The sequence below is a fragment of the Columba livia genome, chromosome 27, assembly GCF_036013475.1.
Source record: "Columba livia isolate bColLiv1 breed racing homer chromosome 27, bColLiv1.pat.W.v2, whole genome shotgun sequence".
NCBI classification, from domain to species: Eukaryota; Metazoa; Chordata; class Aves; order Columbiformes; family Columbidae; genus Columba; species Columba livia.
The window spans coordinates 4131149-4148451 of NC_088628.1; the positions used below are offsets into that span (position 1 = coordinate 4131149).

At 54.5% G+C, this 17303-nt stretch overlaps 1 protein-coding gene across 1 annotated transcript; it reads left to right on the forward strand.

Moving 5' to 3' along the window:
- The first annotated feature begins 359 nt into the window (after nt 1-359).
- LOC102096782 (excitatory amino acid transporter 5-like) lies at nt 360-17054 on the forward strand. The gene is made up of 11 exons (XM_021285361.2): nt 360-678; nt 2883-2962; nt 5207-5419; nt 6151-6193; nt 7080-7302; nt 9841-9940; nt 10146-10379; nt 12062-12256; nt 13568-13702; nt 15716-15815; nt 15915-17054. Exons 1-11 carry the CDS (start codon nt 502-504, stop codon nt 16050-16052), a joined length of 1638 nt encoding a protein of 545 aa, XP_021141036.2. The 5' UTR covers nt 360-501; the 3' UTR covers nt 16053-17054.
- The last annotated feature ends 249 nt before the right edge of the window (nt 17055-17303 follow it).

The window sequence follows — 17303 nt, forward strand, 5'->3', positions numbered from 1 at the left end:
CATCGTCCCTCGTTGCTGTGGGCTGGCGGTCTGTGCAGGTCGCATGGGGAAATTCTTTGATTAGCAGGGAAACAGTTTTCCTTTGCAAGCTCTGCCCTCACAAAGCCCTTGGAAATGTGGGGTGGGAACGGGCTGCGCTCACACAAATCCTGTGGCAGGACCCAGATCCGTTTGGGTCAGAACCTGTGACAAAGGGGGCTCTGGGGCTGAATTCCCACTCTCAGCCCGCAGTGTGTGGCCCTGACCTGGGGCCGGGAGGGTTAACATGGGCGGGTTCGGCACCAGCACCAGTGGGATGCCAAGCCCAGATTAACCAGTTGAAGACGTCACTTTCCATTACGGGAAAGGCTCCCGAATAGCCCCGAAGCTCTGGGTCCCGGGATTAGCCGCCAGCGTGCTGGGCTCCGGCACAGAGCAGGGCAGGCCGGGAGCGGAGCCCGGGGCGATGCGCGGGGCGGGAGCTGCTCCCAGGGGCATCGCCTGGGCGGCTGAGGGGCCAGCATGTGGGAGCAGGTGCGCAGAGCTCTGCTGAACTCGCTGTCCACGACCTCCCAGCGCGTCTGGAAGTGGGTTCGGGCTTTCTGGCAGAAAAATGGCCTCTTGACGCTGTCGATGCTGTCGGTTGCCACCGGCTGCCTCCTGGGGTTCCTGCTGCGGGCGCTGGAGCTGACAGAGCTGGTGAGTCTGGCTGGGATGGGGATGGGAGTGAGGGGGACGGGGCAGCCGGGGAGACCAGCCTGGGTGCTGCAAGATGTCAGTCAAGGGGCACAGATGGACTCCAAAAGCAAAGGCTCCTGCTCAAGAAAATGAGCCCTCAGGGCAGGTTTCTCCCTCTTGCCTCCTTCCACTGGGACCGGGGGCCCCTGGGACAGGCCCTGCGGGGCTGCAGGAGCCTCCGGGTGGGACAGGGGTGGGAACTGGGGGAGCGGATGCTTGGCTGCCCGACGCTTGGCAACGGGCTCCCCCAGCACAACCACCCCTGGGGTCCGAGGGAGGGGCTGATGGGCTCCTTGACTTCCACAGCTGCGCGGACACTCACCCAAAGCCCATTTCCAGTCACTGGAGAAGGCTCAGGAAATAAGTACAGGGCTGGTGGAGAGCCTGGGGGCTTCCAGGGTCGCCTTCCTCCAAGGACCCTTGGAGAGAAAGGGATGGGAGAAAACGCACCTAAAATCCATGTTCGTTCCGCGCTTTCTAGGAGCATTGCACTGTTACATTCACCACAGTAAATTCCACGTGGCTTTAATGACATTGAGCACCTTGGCTGTGGCTCAGCCCTGACCTTCGGCCAGGGGGTGCTGCTTCGGGAGGGCTCGGCCGGTGCTGGAACATCCCCACGTCACCCACAAGGATTTAGCAAGTCTTGTCGTTCCAATTACGCCCTCCAGCATCACTCTCCGCAGCGGGGATGATCTGGTTACTCAACTGCAGGGGGTGTAATCCCGCTGTGCCCGCAACAGCCCAGCAGCCTCCCCACCATCCCACCACGTACTGAGTTCATCCATCCTCTGCCCCATCCCGTCCTCTGTCACCACAGCCCTGCACGTGGTCCCCAGCAGACACTTTTCCCCATTAGAGAATTTTGTCCCAAAATCCAGGCCAGAGATGAGGTGCTGGAGGAGCCCCTGGTCACCGCTTCCCCCCCACGACGGGAAAGTGTCCCGAAGCAGAGAAACCTGCTGCCAAAGAGATACTGTTCCCACCTGTTCCTGCTCCTTGCACCCGGCCGGACCCATCGCAGCTCCGCTCTACCCCTGGGGAGATGAGCCCAGTTTAGGCCACATGGGTGGGTCAGCACCAGGACTGCAGTGTGAACGTTTATTTAAATAGTTTGCCTTGGCATCCTGCAAAGCCTGGTGGTGTTGGTTACTTTGGAGAAACCAAAGGTACCTGCTTGGCTTGGGGCCACCTCAGATCCATCCCTGACACCTCTACAGTGGCCCAGCGAGACACTGGGGGAGGAGAGAGGGAGAGAAGGTGGATGGATGGATGGATGGATGGAGGGATGGAACTCAGCAGCAAGGAGGATGATGGATGGATGGAGAGATGGATGGAGGGATGGATGGATAGAGGGATGGATGGATGGATGGATGGAGGGTTGTATGGAGGGTTGTATGGAGGGATGGAAGGATGGATGGATGGAGGGTTGGATGGGTGGATGGATGAAGGGATGGATGGATGGAGGGATGGATGGATGGAGGGTTGGATGGAGGTGTGGATGGATGGATGAACGGAGGGATGCCTGGTGGATGCTGCCCAGGTGGCTGCTGGTCTACAGACCCCTCATTCTTCCCTGGGTCATGGCTGTGGGACTCAGGCTCTGGGGGTCTCCCCGACGTGCCCATGTGAGGAGCGTAGGAGGTGCACAGATGCCATGGGGTTGAAAACTCCCGTGGTGCAGCGTGAGGCTGCACCACAGCTGGGCTGACACCTGGGCTCTGCCTGAGCTGGGCTTTGCTGTTCGCAGCCGCAGGGTATTTGGGGTATTTCCACCTCTTGCTGCCAGCACCGGGCTGCACCCCACAGCTTCGGGGCACATTTGCATGTGCAGTCCAGCCTCTGCTCCCCAAAACAAGCGCGACGACATTCAGGAGGAGTCAGCGGTGGGGCCGTGGGGACCATTTCCTAGAGGAAAATGGACCCAAGGGTGTTTTGGGGAGGGGATCAGCCCCACACGCCTCTCTCTGGGTTTCCCATGTAAACAGTGTTTGCCATCCCGACCCAGACAAACAGTGTCTGAGTGTGGCAAGGAACATGCTGGGAACTGAGCTCAGAGCTGGGTCTGCTCAAGGAAAAGCCAAATTCATCAGGTTTGAGCCGTTAAGCCATGATCAGTGACTGCTCCCCAGCTCTCACTGACAACAGCTCTGCTCTCTGTGCAGGAGAAGCAGTATTTCTCCTTTCCTGGAGAGCTCCTCATGAGGATGTTGAAGATGCTGATCCTGCCCTTGATCACCTCCAGGTAAGACATCATCTTCTGCTTCTAAAGCACCATCTTTCACAGACTCACAGAATGTCAGGGGTTGAAGGGCCCTGGAAAGCTCATGCAGTGCAATCCCCCCATGGAGCAGGAACACCCAGATGAGGTTACACAGGAAGGTGTCCAGGCGGGTTGGAATGTCTGCACAGAAGGAGACTCCACAACCCCCTGGGCAGCCTGGGCCAGGCTCTGCCACCCTCACCCCAAACAAGTTTCTTCTCATATTTAAGTGGAACCTCCTGTGTTCCAGTTTGCACCCATTGCCCCTTGTCCTGTCACTGGTTGTCACCAGAAGAGCCTGGCTCCATCCTCCTGACACTCCCCCTTTCCATCTTGATCCCCAGGAATGAGTCCCCCCTCAGTCTCCTCTTGTCCAGCTCCAGAGCCCCAGCTCCCTCAGCCTTTCCTCACACGGGAGATGCTCCACTCCCTCCAGCATCTTGGTGGCTGCGCTGGACTCTCTCCAGCAGTTCCCTGTCCTGCTGGAACTGAGGGGCCACAACTGGACACAAGATTCCAGGTGTGATCTCCCCAGGTCTCACCAGAGTAGATCACATCTCCATCACATTGAAGAGATCACCCCAAAACCTCCTGGGGTGAGAATAACCCCGGCCCCAAGCACATCCCCTGGCTTCGTGTCCATCAAACCCCATCACTTCCCAGCAGGTCTCTGGGACAAACCCCCCGCAGACTGGGCGGACACCTGCGCCAGGGCAGCCGCTGCCCCAGCCGGGGGTTCCCTGCTCTTTGGGCCCAGCCAGCTGGGGGTGCTGGGACCACCCATGGCAACGGGCAGCTGCTTGAACTCAAAGCAGATTTCCATATTTGGAGAGTTTTGAGAATGTTCCAGTAGAAACCACGTTTCCCTCAGTGTTGTGTCTGTGTTTGCAAATCCCACTTTTATCAGCCTGTCCAGATCTAGAAATAAGAAACAGAGCTGATAGAGTCACACTCAAGTCTAAGCAAGGTCTTGAAAAGCTTACATGGATTTACATATTCAGTTGGATTTACATGTTTCAAACAATAGCTGGCACATGCTCATTAGAAATACCCAATTAGCTCTGCTCTTTGTCTCCTTGAGGTTGTGTCACTCCTCGATTGTTTTTGAGTCTGCTTGCTGTGCCATTTGCCTTTGGCTCATTTTGGGAGCTGTGTGGTCTGTCCTGACCACTCTCAGCCTTTTCGGTATCAGCCCTTGCGGAGCTGTTTCCTTTTCCCCCGGTGTTCACAGCCCCTTCCCTGACGCGCTGCCCGTGTTTCCCTTGGCTCTCGCACGCTCTTGGCCGTCCCTGCAGCCCCGTGACGCTGGGTTGTCCCCCAGGATGTTATTACTCTTCTCTTATTTCATTACTGAATGATGAAGCGGCATTTTCCCTGTATGCGCCGCCCCAGAGGGGACCGGGCACGCTCCGGGATGGATTTGTCCAGCTGGGGCTCCCCAAGCCTCACACTGGAACGTGTCACCCGCCTCCGTGGTGCTTTTGTGACCTCTCCCGAGCCCCCCCGGGGTCTGTCTCCTCTGGACATGGGGGCTGCACATCACACGAAGGACCTGTCCCTCGTGTGACCCAAGGGCGGCATTAACCTCCCAGCACCGCGTCCTGCCCAGGGCTCGGTGTGGGTCTCATGGGTCACGCTGCAGCCCCCAAACATTCCCATTTGTCCCCAGTGCCACCACTGCTGCCCGCTGTCCCCACTGCCACCACTCACTGACAGTGCAGCCTGTAAAACCACCTCTATTTTTATTCCAGTTTCATTTAAAAGTAGCTTACGGGCTGCTACTTAGGCAAGCTTACATGAATGTGAAATCTGAATGAGCAGCTTTCTCCTGGGGGGAGTGGGGTTCATCCCCACCAGGATTTTATAAACCTTACTAATACCCTTCTTGGCTTTCGCAGTGTCATGGAGCAGCACAGGGCGTCGGAGATTTAAGAGAACAGCATCACACACACAAAAGTGCAGCATTAGTTATTCACCATCAAAATATACTAAGAATGTTCACTTCTTATCCATTAGAGAAAACAGAAAACATGGCCAGACCTCAAAAAGGGACTTGGCGAGGTATGTCCTGCCCTTTGCAGCCCATCCTGGGCATGAGATGCTGTGGCCACAGGCACACGATGCGCCAGAGGTCGGCGTTGGTCAAAAAACAATCATTGGAAACTTCTCCCCTCTTGGAGATTTTGCCCATCAGCTCCATCTTCACCACGATCTTTCCTGCTGCAGCCTCATGTCCGGACTGGCCACCATGGACTCCAAGGCCTGCGGGAAGATGGGGGTGATCACCATCACCTACTACCTTTGGACAACCTTCATGGCGGTGACGGTCGGGATCATCCTCGTGGTCAGCATCCACCCCGGCGCGGCTGCACAGAAGGACAACTATTCTGTAGGCAAAGTGGTGCTGAGCTCCGCCGACGCGCTGCTGGATTTAATCAGGTATGTCGCGGGATTTCAGGAGACGGGTTTGTGATGGTGTTTCACCGAGGTCTCCCACAAAGCACTGAGTTTGCAGGAGATACTCAGATCTCTAGGGAAACGGCAGAACCATTGGCCACGCTGCCCAGGCACCGGCACCTCTGAGCCTGTGGGGTTCGTGTCTCCCCACATGTGTCCCTCTGGCCACTCTGTCACCCCCGTTGTCCTCCCAGAGCCACCAGCAAAGAGGGATGTGGCAGCAGAGAACAGGACGATGTGAATCCCCTGCAAAACCCAGCGGTTCTCCGCTGCGGCCCCAGCCAGGCTGTGCCAAACCCTGCAGCTCCTTGTGCTTCGCCAGGTTAAACCAAGCAGGACCTGGCCCAGGGCTGGAATAAAGCAGCAGACAAGGGTGAACTGGGGGTGCAGCAAACCCAGGGGCTGAGGGAGAATCGTTTGTGGAGGTATTTGGTCAATTGGACGAGGCTCTGAGCATCCTGCTCCAGCGCCACAGGCTGCGCGGGGCCGGGCACGGCAGTGCCCATCCGGCCCTGGCCTTCCGTGAGTCCGGCTTAGGCGCGGCTCACAGTCCTGCTCTTCACTCACCTTCCAGCCTTCACCCTCGGTTTGCTCAGGACACCCAGCCGATGCTGCTGCAAGGGTGCCCCTGGCCCCGTGCCGGCCAAAGGGCCGTCCCCGGTTGTTCCTGTGTTCTCACCACACGCTCTAACCCTGCACAATTGCTCTTACAGAAACATGTTTCCTTCCAATCTCATCGAAGCTTCGTTCCAGCAGGTGAGTTCACACTGGTGCTCAGCTCCAGACGCGGCTGCTCCTCCTGTCCGGGGCTCTTCCCACCCACTGTCCAGACACGAGCCTCTTCTCCTCTCCCTTTCCCTTTCCCTTTCCCTTTCCCTTTCCCTTTCCCTTTCCCTTTCCCTTTCCCTTTCCCTTTCCCTTTCCCTTTCCCTTCTCCTTTCCCTTTCCCTTTCCCTTTCCCTTTCCCTTTCCCTTTCCCCTTCCCCTTGCCCTTCCCCTTTCCCCTTCACTTTCCCTTTCCCTTTCCTTTTCCCCTTTCCCTGCCCACTTGGCTGCTCCTGCTCACCCCAGGGTGGGAGGGGGTGTGTGGGGCCACAGGCTCATGGGGACACCCCCACCTGTCCTCCCCGGGGGCTCCTATCCACCAGCAGCACAGCATCTCTTCCCCCACATGCTGCTCGTGTGCAGTGTCTGCTCTGTCCCGAGGGCTGGGGGCAGAGGCAGAGGAGGAGAAGCTGGGGACATGAAGGGGAGAGGCCAGGGAGGGGCCGGGGGGGTGGAGGCGAGACGGGGAAACGAGCAAACTCAGGGCACTGGGAAAGCACCCGCACAGCCCCCAGAAGGAGAGGGATGGGTGCGAAGGGGTCTCTCCGTGGGGACCACAGCCCTGAGCCAGCGCTGTGCCCGCAGGGACCAGTGTCACAAACGCCACGTCTGGCCCCAGGATGGTGCTGAGGCTGCAGGAACACCCACAGCTCCCCGAGCCTGTTTCCAGCTTCATTTCACCAGCCTTTTACTGCCCAAAAAACAAACTCTGAACATTCAGTGCCAGCTGGCCCGTGACGGCTTTGCCTCTGTGTTCAGAGCAAGATGCAGCCCATTGCCACAGGACACTAACCTCACCGCTCTGCTTTTGTTTCAGTACCGAACCGTTCTCGTCCCAGTGGTGAAGTCTCCCGGTTTTCCAAAAATCCCAGGGAAATCTCTCAGTTTCATTTACTTTGCACCGGACGATGAAAACCCTGAAATTCACCGGCCTGTGTTCCTCGAGCTGACCCCATCTCCTGAGATGACCTACAGGACCCTGCCCGGGACCAGCAACGAGATGAACGTCTTGGGAATCGTCATCTTCTCAGCAACTATAGGTACCTGCTCAGTAGAGAGGCCGGTTCCAGCCCTGGGGAACTGCTGCAACCCCAGTGGGGATGCTCAGAGGGTGGTTTTAGCTCTACCTGCTCAGGGTCCTGGGCAACACGGAGCTTGTCCCAACACCTCTGTCAGTACCACCCATAGCAGAGGGAGCTCACAAAGGTGCTGGGCACTAAGAAGGCCGATTCCTCCTCAAATTTTCCATATGAACCTTCACAGTGCAAACATGGGTCCTGAGGGTTTTCAAATCATCACATAAGCTGGAGGGCCCTTTCTATGAATTCTGCTGACGTGACAGCTGCGCAAACGTATGGAATGTGTAACAGGACGTTCTGAAGAAGGTGAGAAGATTCCCACGTTGGAACAGCTCACAATCCCACATGGACAAGGTGCTTGGCAGCAGTTTAAGGAAGGAAGGACCGGAGGTCGGATGGAGAGAATATGCAAGGGATAGATAGTGAGGAAGAAGGTTTAAAGGGGAGAAAGTCATGGGAAGGAGGAACTTGTAGCTGACTCAAAGGGCAAGAAAGACAGAAGGACACGGGGTGCGTGGCTGAGTGAGAAAGGGAGGAACCAGCAGGGAAAGAGAAGGAGGCGATGAGGTGAGCATGGGGCAGGATTACGTGCAGATTAAGAGGTGAGGGCAAGGAGCTTGAATTTAGTGTATAAGGAACCAAAAAGCCTATTAGAGGATTCGAGGGATGGAGGCAGCACCAGCACCGAGCACACCAGGAAAGGCCACGATACAGCGAGAGCCTGGAGGAGACGGGCACAGGGAGCCCAGGCAGGGACAGACTCACATAAAGATCCTTATGGACAAACAGACGTCGAAGGCTGAGTCCTCTGCAGTGACCAACCCCACGGACACAGGGAACACGGAGGACACGCGCTGCCCTCCGGCCCCACGAGCCCAGAGAAGCGGCTTTTCTCTCCTGAGATTAACAGCCGCCCCGGCCGCGTGGGAGCAGGATCAGCGCCGGGCGGGACACACGGGGCCACGCCAGTGAGGCCACCAACCGCGCTCCCCAGGGTGCGCATGGGGTGGATCAGAGCAGAGCATCACCTGCACCGGGCAGCTGCGAAAGGGCATCCAGACATCCACGGGAAGCTTTACCTGCCAGGAGAGGTGGAATTAACGGGGTTTGCCTGGCAGAAGCAGGAGAGGGACGGGGACGGGCGGGCAGCACAGCCCTGTGCTCACGGAGCGGGGAGCAGCTCCTCCGCAGCGAGGGGGAGGCTGCGGAGGCTGGTTGTCTCAGCAAAAGGTTTTGTGTCCAGCACCAAAATCAGACAGTGTGTGGGACTGAGACCAAGGTGTCCAGGCAGCACCCGCTGGCTGCCCAGGGTGCTTTGCTGTGACCCCACAGAGCTGCCAGGGCTGCGCCATCTCCTCACTGACAGCACACACCTCCAGCCCTCCCCACTGCTTCCGAGATGCAGAAAAGGGCAGAGACTTCAAGTTACTTGGAGTAAACTCACCATTTTTACAAGGCAATCTTCTACAAATCAGCTGTCTGTAGCACCAGAAGAGAAGTGGATTTCTTTTGAACCAGCTCTTATGGCCACTAAATCCTGGATGAACCTCCACAGAGCTCAGATTTAAATACGCCAAGTCCTGTCTCATTTCTGAAAGCCCTGGCAAAGGTGACCTTATCTCATCTGTCTTCTGAGGAAGCCAAGAGGCCCAGCCCTGCCCGGGGTGTCGGGAACCCCAGTCCTGGAGACTGAAGAGCGATGGGAGGAACAAGACAAGATTCTGACCGTATTTTTCTTTTCCAAGCCAAAGCAGACACTTGTACAGACCTTCGGAAACAACTTTAGCTAATGGCACCACACAGAAAGCACATGCACCAGGCTGAAAACTAGATGGGAAAATACTCAGACTCATTTTTCTTGTTCTCAATGGGCACCTTCTGATCTCTGAACTGCCTGAAAGGAGCTTGGAGCCAGGGGGGTCGGGCTCTGCTCCCCAGGAACAAGCGCCAGGAGCAGAGAAAACGGCCTCAAGTTGCCCAGGGGAGGTTGAGGTTGGATCTGGGGAACAATTTCTTCCCCAAAGGGCTGTGGGGCATTGGAACAGGCTGCCCAGGGCAGTGCTGGAGTCACCATCCCTGGAGGGCTGGACAGACGGACATGAGGTTCTCAGGACATGGGGCAGTGCTGGAACTGGCAGCGGTGGGTTAATGGTTGCTAACCTCAAAGGTCTTTTCCAACCTAAACAATTCTATGATCACACCCTCAGCCATATATAACTCCACTGAGTTTATCAGTTATCTGTGCAAGAAACAGTCCAAATCCCAGATTTTGGTTTGGTGGGTTTTTTTGAGAAAACGTCAGATGCTCGTGTTTGCTTGGAGCAGAGAGGTAAGTACCATGACCCGTAAGAGCATCTGGAAATCTGCACTAAGCCTGACCTGCTGTGAGTTTGCCCCGTGGAACCCATCCTGTGGCCACCAGGGCCTCAATGCCCTCGGCCCGAGACGCGATGCTGCCGCGGCACGGTCAGTAACACAAACCCCTGTGCTTGGTTGCAGGACTTCTCCTGGGAAAAATGGGCGAGCGAGGAGCCCCGCTGGTTAACGTGTGCCAGTGCCTCAACGAAGCCGTGATGAAAATTGTCTCCATGGCAGTTTGGTAAACCTGGTTTTGATTGATTCAGTTATTTTTTGACCTGCTATCTAATGGTAAAGCCGGCCATATGTCTACAATCTATTGCAAGCACTGGATTTATTTGCATATGACTGTACCTCATGGTACCAAATACTGTAGTGACTGTCATGTAGTGCGTTGGTGACTCCTGTATCCTCATAAATGATTATTTTATGCTTACTCTTTGCAGGTACTTCCCCTTCGGCATTGTTTTCCTCATCGCTGGGAAGATCCTGGAGATGGAAGATCCATCGGTGATAGGGCAGAAGTTGGGACTTTATGCCATCACAGTGGTGTCGGGGCTTGTCATCCATGGACTCATCCTCTTGCCGCTGCTTTTTGTGCTCATCACCAGGAAAAACCCCTATGCTTTCATCCAGGGGATACTGCAAGCCTTGCTCATCGCCTTGGCTACGTCTTCCAGGTACGAACACACGGCTGAAACACCTGATACCACTAAGGTGGCACCTGGTTTGGTTGTGGGAGACGCGGCTGTGTCCGCCAGGCGAGCTGTGGGAGAACACGGATCATGCAGACAGAGACAAATTCTGCCCCAGCACCATTTGAAATGAGATCCCTTCTGGTTTTAGCAGTTGGTGGGAGGCTCGGCCCTGCCCTGGTCCTCGGCGGAACAGCCCCAGAGCATCTTCAGCTCATGTTCCTCTTCCGCTCCCGCTCTCCTGGGTTTTGGGAGAGCAAGGCAGCACTGTGTGTACCTGTGTGTGCTGCTTTTCACGGCTGCAGTCCGTTTCCTTTCAGGGAATTCAAAATAGTACCATTGTAGGTGCTTTATAAAGCAGAGTGGGGTTACGATCCTGGGTTTTAACTGAAAACATCAGGAGCTCTTCTGAACACTTCACCGAAAAGTTTAAATCAACTCCTGGCTACCCCAAGCTCCTCCAAAGAAAACTGTTGCCTACTTTAATAAGATTTTATAATTTTATATTATTTTTATCTCTTTTATTTTCATTGAAAAATATTATTTATGAAATTGAAGGAACTTTTCATTAGAAACCACCATCCTTTCCGGAAGACACACAATTTAAAACATTTTCTTAGAAAACAAGTGACTGGGGAAAGGGTTCTTCTGGCCTCCCTAATGTTGCTCCTTCACATAATCCAAATGAAACCCTCCAGGATGGTGCTCGGTGCTGCAGGTCTCTCTGCCGCTCTCGGCTGCCCGAGCTCCTCAACCTGTGTCTCCAGCTCTGTCTCCATCCCTGAGCCACCCGGAGCTGCTCCCTGGGGCACTGAGACCGTCCCGCTGCTCGTGCTGGGGCCAGCACAGCCCGTCCCGCAGCGGGTCTGCTCAGAACAGCCGCCCCCGCCACCGAGGGACCCAGGGAACGGCAGGAGATGTGCCAGGAGGGTCAGTGGGACATGAGGAAAAGGTTCTTCCCCAGAGGTGCTGGACACTGAACAGGCTCCCCAGGGAGGTGTCACGGCCCAACCTGACAGTGTTCAAGAAGAGACTGGACACCGTCCTCAGACACACGGGGTGACCTGTGGGGTGTCCTGAGCAGGGACAGCAGTTGGAACCAATGATCCTGTGGGTCCTTCCAGCTCAGGACATTCTGTTGTTCTGTGAGAGTCTATCACAATCCCATTGGCCTCTTTTCCATGCTTGTTTCCTTTCCTCCACTCCTTCTTTTTCCTCCATGTCCTCATCCCAGCTCCTGTTGTCATGCCAGAAACAGGAGAGAAATCTCGGGGGTGCAAGAGCCATGGCGGCTGCTCCATGTACAAGCAGCGCAGACGGACAAGGAGCGTGGGTCGGGGCAGGCGCTGCCCTGCGCTGATGCTCGAGGTGCTGCGGCATTAACCCGGGGACGGGATGTACAACGAACCGTAACTGGCGCTCAGCACCACTCATACAGCGGTGCCTGCGGCCACCGAAATTCCCTTCTCACATTTTGACTACTTAGCTAATTGTGTATATTCCCCAGGTAGTGTAAAATGAAGAAACTTCAATTGCTGTAGCAATTTGTATAATATTGCCACTGTATTTACCCTCAGGAGGACTTGTATTTCTGTCCCTTTCTGTCGATTCCTATTTATAAAGCCCACGGTAAAGGACAGAGTTACTGCTCCTTTCTTGTTCTGCAGCTCAGCCACCTTGCCCATCACGCTCAAGTGTCTCCTGGAGAACAACGGCATCGACCGGCGCGTGGCGCGATTCGTCCTCCCCGTGGGCGCCACCATCAACATGGACGGCACCGCGCTGTACGAGGCGGTCGCTGCAATCTTTATTGCCCAGGTCAATGAATTCGAATTGGATTTGGGACAAATTATAACCATAAGGTACATGTGTCTTTGCAGCAGCTGAATTATTTATCTGTATTAATATTTATAGACGTTATAACAATCTCTCACACCTTTCCCATCGTGCTACCAGAGTGAATTTTGCTGGCAAGCTGAGCACAGGGAAAGCTGCCACATGTCACAGCCCCTTCCCCGTGCGCCAGGGACGGTTTGGGCTCTGACCCCCAGAATGTGCTGCAGAATCAAAGACCTTGCCCATGGGTAAAAGCCAGAGTGTGAACCAACAGCATGGCCAGAGCAGGTCAACACCTGCACTGCAGATGCATCACAGAATCCCAGGATGTCAGGGGTTGGAGGGCCCTGGAAAGCTCATCCAGTGCAATCCCCCCATGGAGCAGGAACACCCAGATGAGGTTACACAGGAAGGTGTCCAGGCGGGTTGGAATGTCTGCACAGAAGGAGACTCCACAACCCCCTGGGCAGCCTGGGCCAGGCTCTGCCACCCTCACCCCAAACAAGTTTCTTCTCAGATTTAAGTGGAACCTCCTGTGTTCCAGTTTGCACCCATTGCCCCTTGTCCTGTCACTGGTTGTCACCAGAAGAGCCTGGCTCCATCCTCCTGACACTGCCCCTTTCCATATTGATCCCCATGAATGAGTCCCCCCTCAGTCTCCTCTTGTCCAGCTCCAGAGCCCCAGCTCCCTCAGCCTTTCCTCACACGGGAGATGCTCCACTCCCTCCAGCATCTTGGTGGCTGCGCTGGACTCTCTCCAGCAGTTCCCTGTCCTGCTGGAACTGAGGGGCCACAGCTGGACACAATATTCCAGGTGTGGTCTCCCCAGGGCAGAGCAGAGGGGCAGGAGAACCTCTCTGACCTACTGACCACCCCCTTCTAACCCACCCCAGGTACCATTGGCTTCCTGGCCACAAGGGCCCAGTGCTGGCTCATGGTCACCCTGCTGTCCCCAGGACCCCCAGGTCCTTTTCCCCTACGCTGCTCTCTATTATTATTATGGTAGCAGAGAAGGGTTTGTGGAGGTATAATTTACTTCTGTTTGGGAATAGATTATCCTCATTTTATAAGCAGGGAAATGAAGCACCTATCTAGACAAAAATAAGTATGGATGCGAATATTTAGTGATTTTATGCACTGGAAGGCAGAAGCTGTTGAAGCCAAGGGCACCTGCTGCAAGCGCTCAGCTCTGATGAGCACGGGGAGCGGGAAGGTGGAGGAACCCAGATCCAATCCAGTCCTTCAGTACAGAAATAACTCACTTTGTCACACAAACATGCTTGTTTGTAAAAAACAAGCAAACAAGCAATAGTTTTACAGCTGCCTTCTCTTTGCAGCATAACAGCAACAGCAGCGAGCATCGGGGCGGCCGGGATCCCCCAGTCCGGGCTGGTGACCATGGTCATCGTGCTGACTTCTGTGGGGCTGCCGACCGACGATATCACACTGATCATCGCCGTGGACTGGGCTCTGTGAGTATTGCCCAGATGCAGCATTGCGGGTGGGTGCTGGGTGCCAGTCCCTGGTGGTGTATTTGAAGCAGCTCTCCCGGAGACACATGGAGATTGAGGCACCACAGGACAAGGCCAGGAGCCAAGCATGAGATTCTTCATTTTCCCACTATTTGCACAAATAGCCCCGATAACTATAAGCAAACAGTCTTCTAAAGGAGCGTTTGACTTGAGGCCTTTCCGTTCCGAGGTGGCCGTCACATCTGGGAGGAGGGGACGTGGTGCCGGCGCTCGGCCGCTCTCACGTACCGTCCTCAGTCTGAAATACCAGCTTGTCCTGATCTTTTCTCTGAACCCTTATCCAATTGCACAACACATCTTTGTGGGAGGTCTCAAACAGGTTTCACAATCTATCTGTTTGAAACACATCTACATTTATACTTTTAAGAGACCAAAAGGATGCTCCTCTCTGCAGCGAGAGGCGAAGAGCAGCGCGGGCGCGCAGTCGCGTCCCCGGGAAGCGCTGCTGTGCAAGGCAGCCGGTTAACCTGCCCCCCAGAAACAGGTCGGGTCCTGGTCCTCTCCGAGCTGCCCCGCTGAACAAAGTGTGAAGGGCAGCACAGGAGCCAAAGCGAAGTGCTGGGTGGTGCAGGATTTGTTTGTGGAATATTATCCCTGGAAGAGGAACAAAGTCAGTAAGGCAGGGTGAAGGGTGTCTGGCTTCATGCAAGGAGAAATGAAAATTAGCCAGAAAGATGCTAATGATGACATGAGAGGGAAAAAGGGGTGGGAAGATGCAATTGTTTAGGAAAAAAGTGAGAAAAAAACACCCACAACACACACACACAAAACAAACACAAACAAACACACAAACACAACAAACATCACCCCAAAAACCCCAAAAAAAAACCCAAAACCCCCACAAACAAATGAAAAACCCCAATAATAAACCATAAACCACTGGTAATTATTTACAATATGTGCTCACCAGTCTGCTGTTGTTGTTTCTGAAACATGGGAACACGGGCATGTTCACAATTAAAAAGCAGAAAGGAGAAACAGATGTCACATCAACACAGTGACAAGGTGAGGATGAGTCGGTTGCACAGCAAACCAGAGCAGAAAAGGAGTCAGTTCTTGAACAGATGTAGCAAAAACCCTCTTGCATTTAATAAGCAAGTTCACTCTCAAACCCATATGGCACAGAACTAAACCATCCCAGAGTTTCTAAATGTAAGGACGACATTTCCCAAGGACCGTATCCAACGTGGGGAGTCTGTCTGTCTGCCACACCACCGTTCATCTCGATCGGATCAGACGGAGCTTGAGATGAAAATTGCTGCTCGGTTACATTGTCACAGACAGAAGTCAAACACACAGTTTGTTAAATGTGCCATTTTAAAATACCAAGAGAAAAATGAAGCAAATGAGCAAGGTGACAAACCACACAGAGTAGGTGTTGACATCTATAGAATTAATGCACGTGTTGCTGGTTTGTACCTCCCGGTCGCCCCAGACAGAGAGGGAACAGCACCGAGTACCCCGGCTGCTCTTCTCTTTCATGTAAAACAGAGTTTAACTTTTCTAAGATGAGAACACAATGTGGGTTCAGTCTTGGGGCACCCGGGGTACCAGCACCGCCACAGCACAGCGGCAACTCTGGTGCGAGAGCTGCTCGGGAAACGAGAGCCCCTCTGCTGGGCAAACGAGATTCGGTCCCCAGGAGGAGGTTTGTGACTCGCTGAGCCCACACGGAGCTAAAATGATGATGATGATGCCTCAGTTTGGGGAGGAGCATGGGCAGGGCTGTGCACTAAAAAGAGGCACGATGAGGCAAAAGCCCTTCGGGGGCTCCCAGACCTCACCCGTCCCATTTTCCCTCTGTCCTCCTAAGAACGATATTGCACTTGTCTCAACTTCCCATTAGCAAAACCAGGGACAGACACGAGGGACGGCGGCCAGCACCTTTCCGAGCACTACAAGGCGCGTGGACTGTGGCCACCAACCGCATCCTCACGGTTCTTTCTCATCCAGGGATCGGTTTCGAACCATGACCAATGTCCTCGGTGACGCTCTGGCTGCCGGCATCATCGCACACGTCTGCGAGAAAGACTTCGCCCCCAAGCCCCCCACGGTAGGTGAAGCGTGTCTGGGACAGCAGGGGACGCAGGACACGGCGCACGGACACGTGTGCTCGCCTCAGAAATCACAGTTGTGCTGCTTCTTTTTGCAGCAAGACCCTGCAAGCAACACGGAGAAGTTTCCTCCTGTAGAGGCCTCACACCTGCACCCCAAAGACCACGTCATTGAGATGATCGAAGAAACATTGTTGGATCAGACGGGGGTTCACTACAACATCTGTCAGGTGTAGGTCACAGCGTTCCTGCTCCCGGGAGCGGGGTCCTGGTGCTAAACACTGACATGCTGAATGTCACACGTGGATGGTCTGCGGGGTCAAGGCCTTACCTGGCACACAGTGGGAGAATCCTCTTGGTCCTCTGAGGACGCGGGACTGCAGCTCCGGGACACGGCCGGACCGGCGCCCCGACCGCAGCAGCCGCCGGCGCCTCGGGGTTTTCCACCTCGCTGCTCTTCAAGCCCGGCTCTTTTGGAAGCTTAGAGGCTGCTAGAAAACTGGAACCGTACCAGACGAGAAAGCAAGAAATATCAGACAAAGTCAGACACCTTAGGTCAGCTGCCCTTACCTGCTGGCCAGGCTGCACTTGATAAGGTTTTATTTTCTTTATTATAGAGTGTTTTGTTTTTTTTTTTTTAAATTACTAGGTTCTCATCTAAAAGCTCAGATTAAGTGAATTTTGGTCCATAGCTCAAAACCCAAGTTGGACATAACCGGATTTTCCAGCCGTCACCCACACAGGGCAGCCGGCTGGAGCGTCCCCCGCGCTGCCAGCGAGGCTGATGTGAACGGGGCCGCAGGGACCAGCTGCTCACGGGTTTTACTCCAACTAACTGACCAGGCCAAGTCGCAACTGCATTGATTTTCCCAGCGGAGGATCAGTCCCTAAGTCCAAATTCCAATTACAGCCTTAAAATCCAGGCTTCCCAGGGCAGCCCTCTCCACAAAAGCCTTTTATACCAATGATTCATGTCGCTGAATTCATTTCTCTCTCCAAATGCCATCTCACCACCTTCCCCCCTCTTGCTTTGTCTTTGCGCCCACAGCGTTAAGTCATGGAAGCAGCTTAAGCTCCTGCTAACATCACCGTTCTTCAGTTGCACATTCAGAAAAAACTCCTGTGCATAATCTTTCATGTTGGAGTCGGGTGTTTTAAAATATTTTCTAATGTAGAAGAAAATATTAATTGCACTTTTGCCAAATGAACAGCAGAAGTTATTAAACATCATGAACCAGCGCCTGCACAAGAACTAGTCTTCTTCTATTAACTTCAAAAAGCCTTCAAAGAATCAGAATCACAGCCACGGGAAGGTTGGGGTGCTGTGATTAACTTCGGCCTTTCTTACCCTTTTCTCCCTGCTTGGTGTTTATACCTCCTTCAGCATTCCCGGCCAACCGTGGGGAGCAGTTCTGTCATTTGTAAAAAGAATAATCATCACATTTCAGATCTGTGCAGCACCCCGGGCCATGCCTGCCCCCCGACGC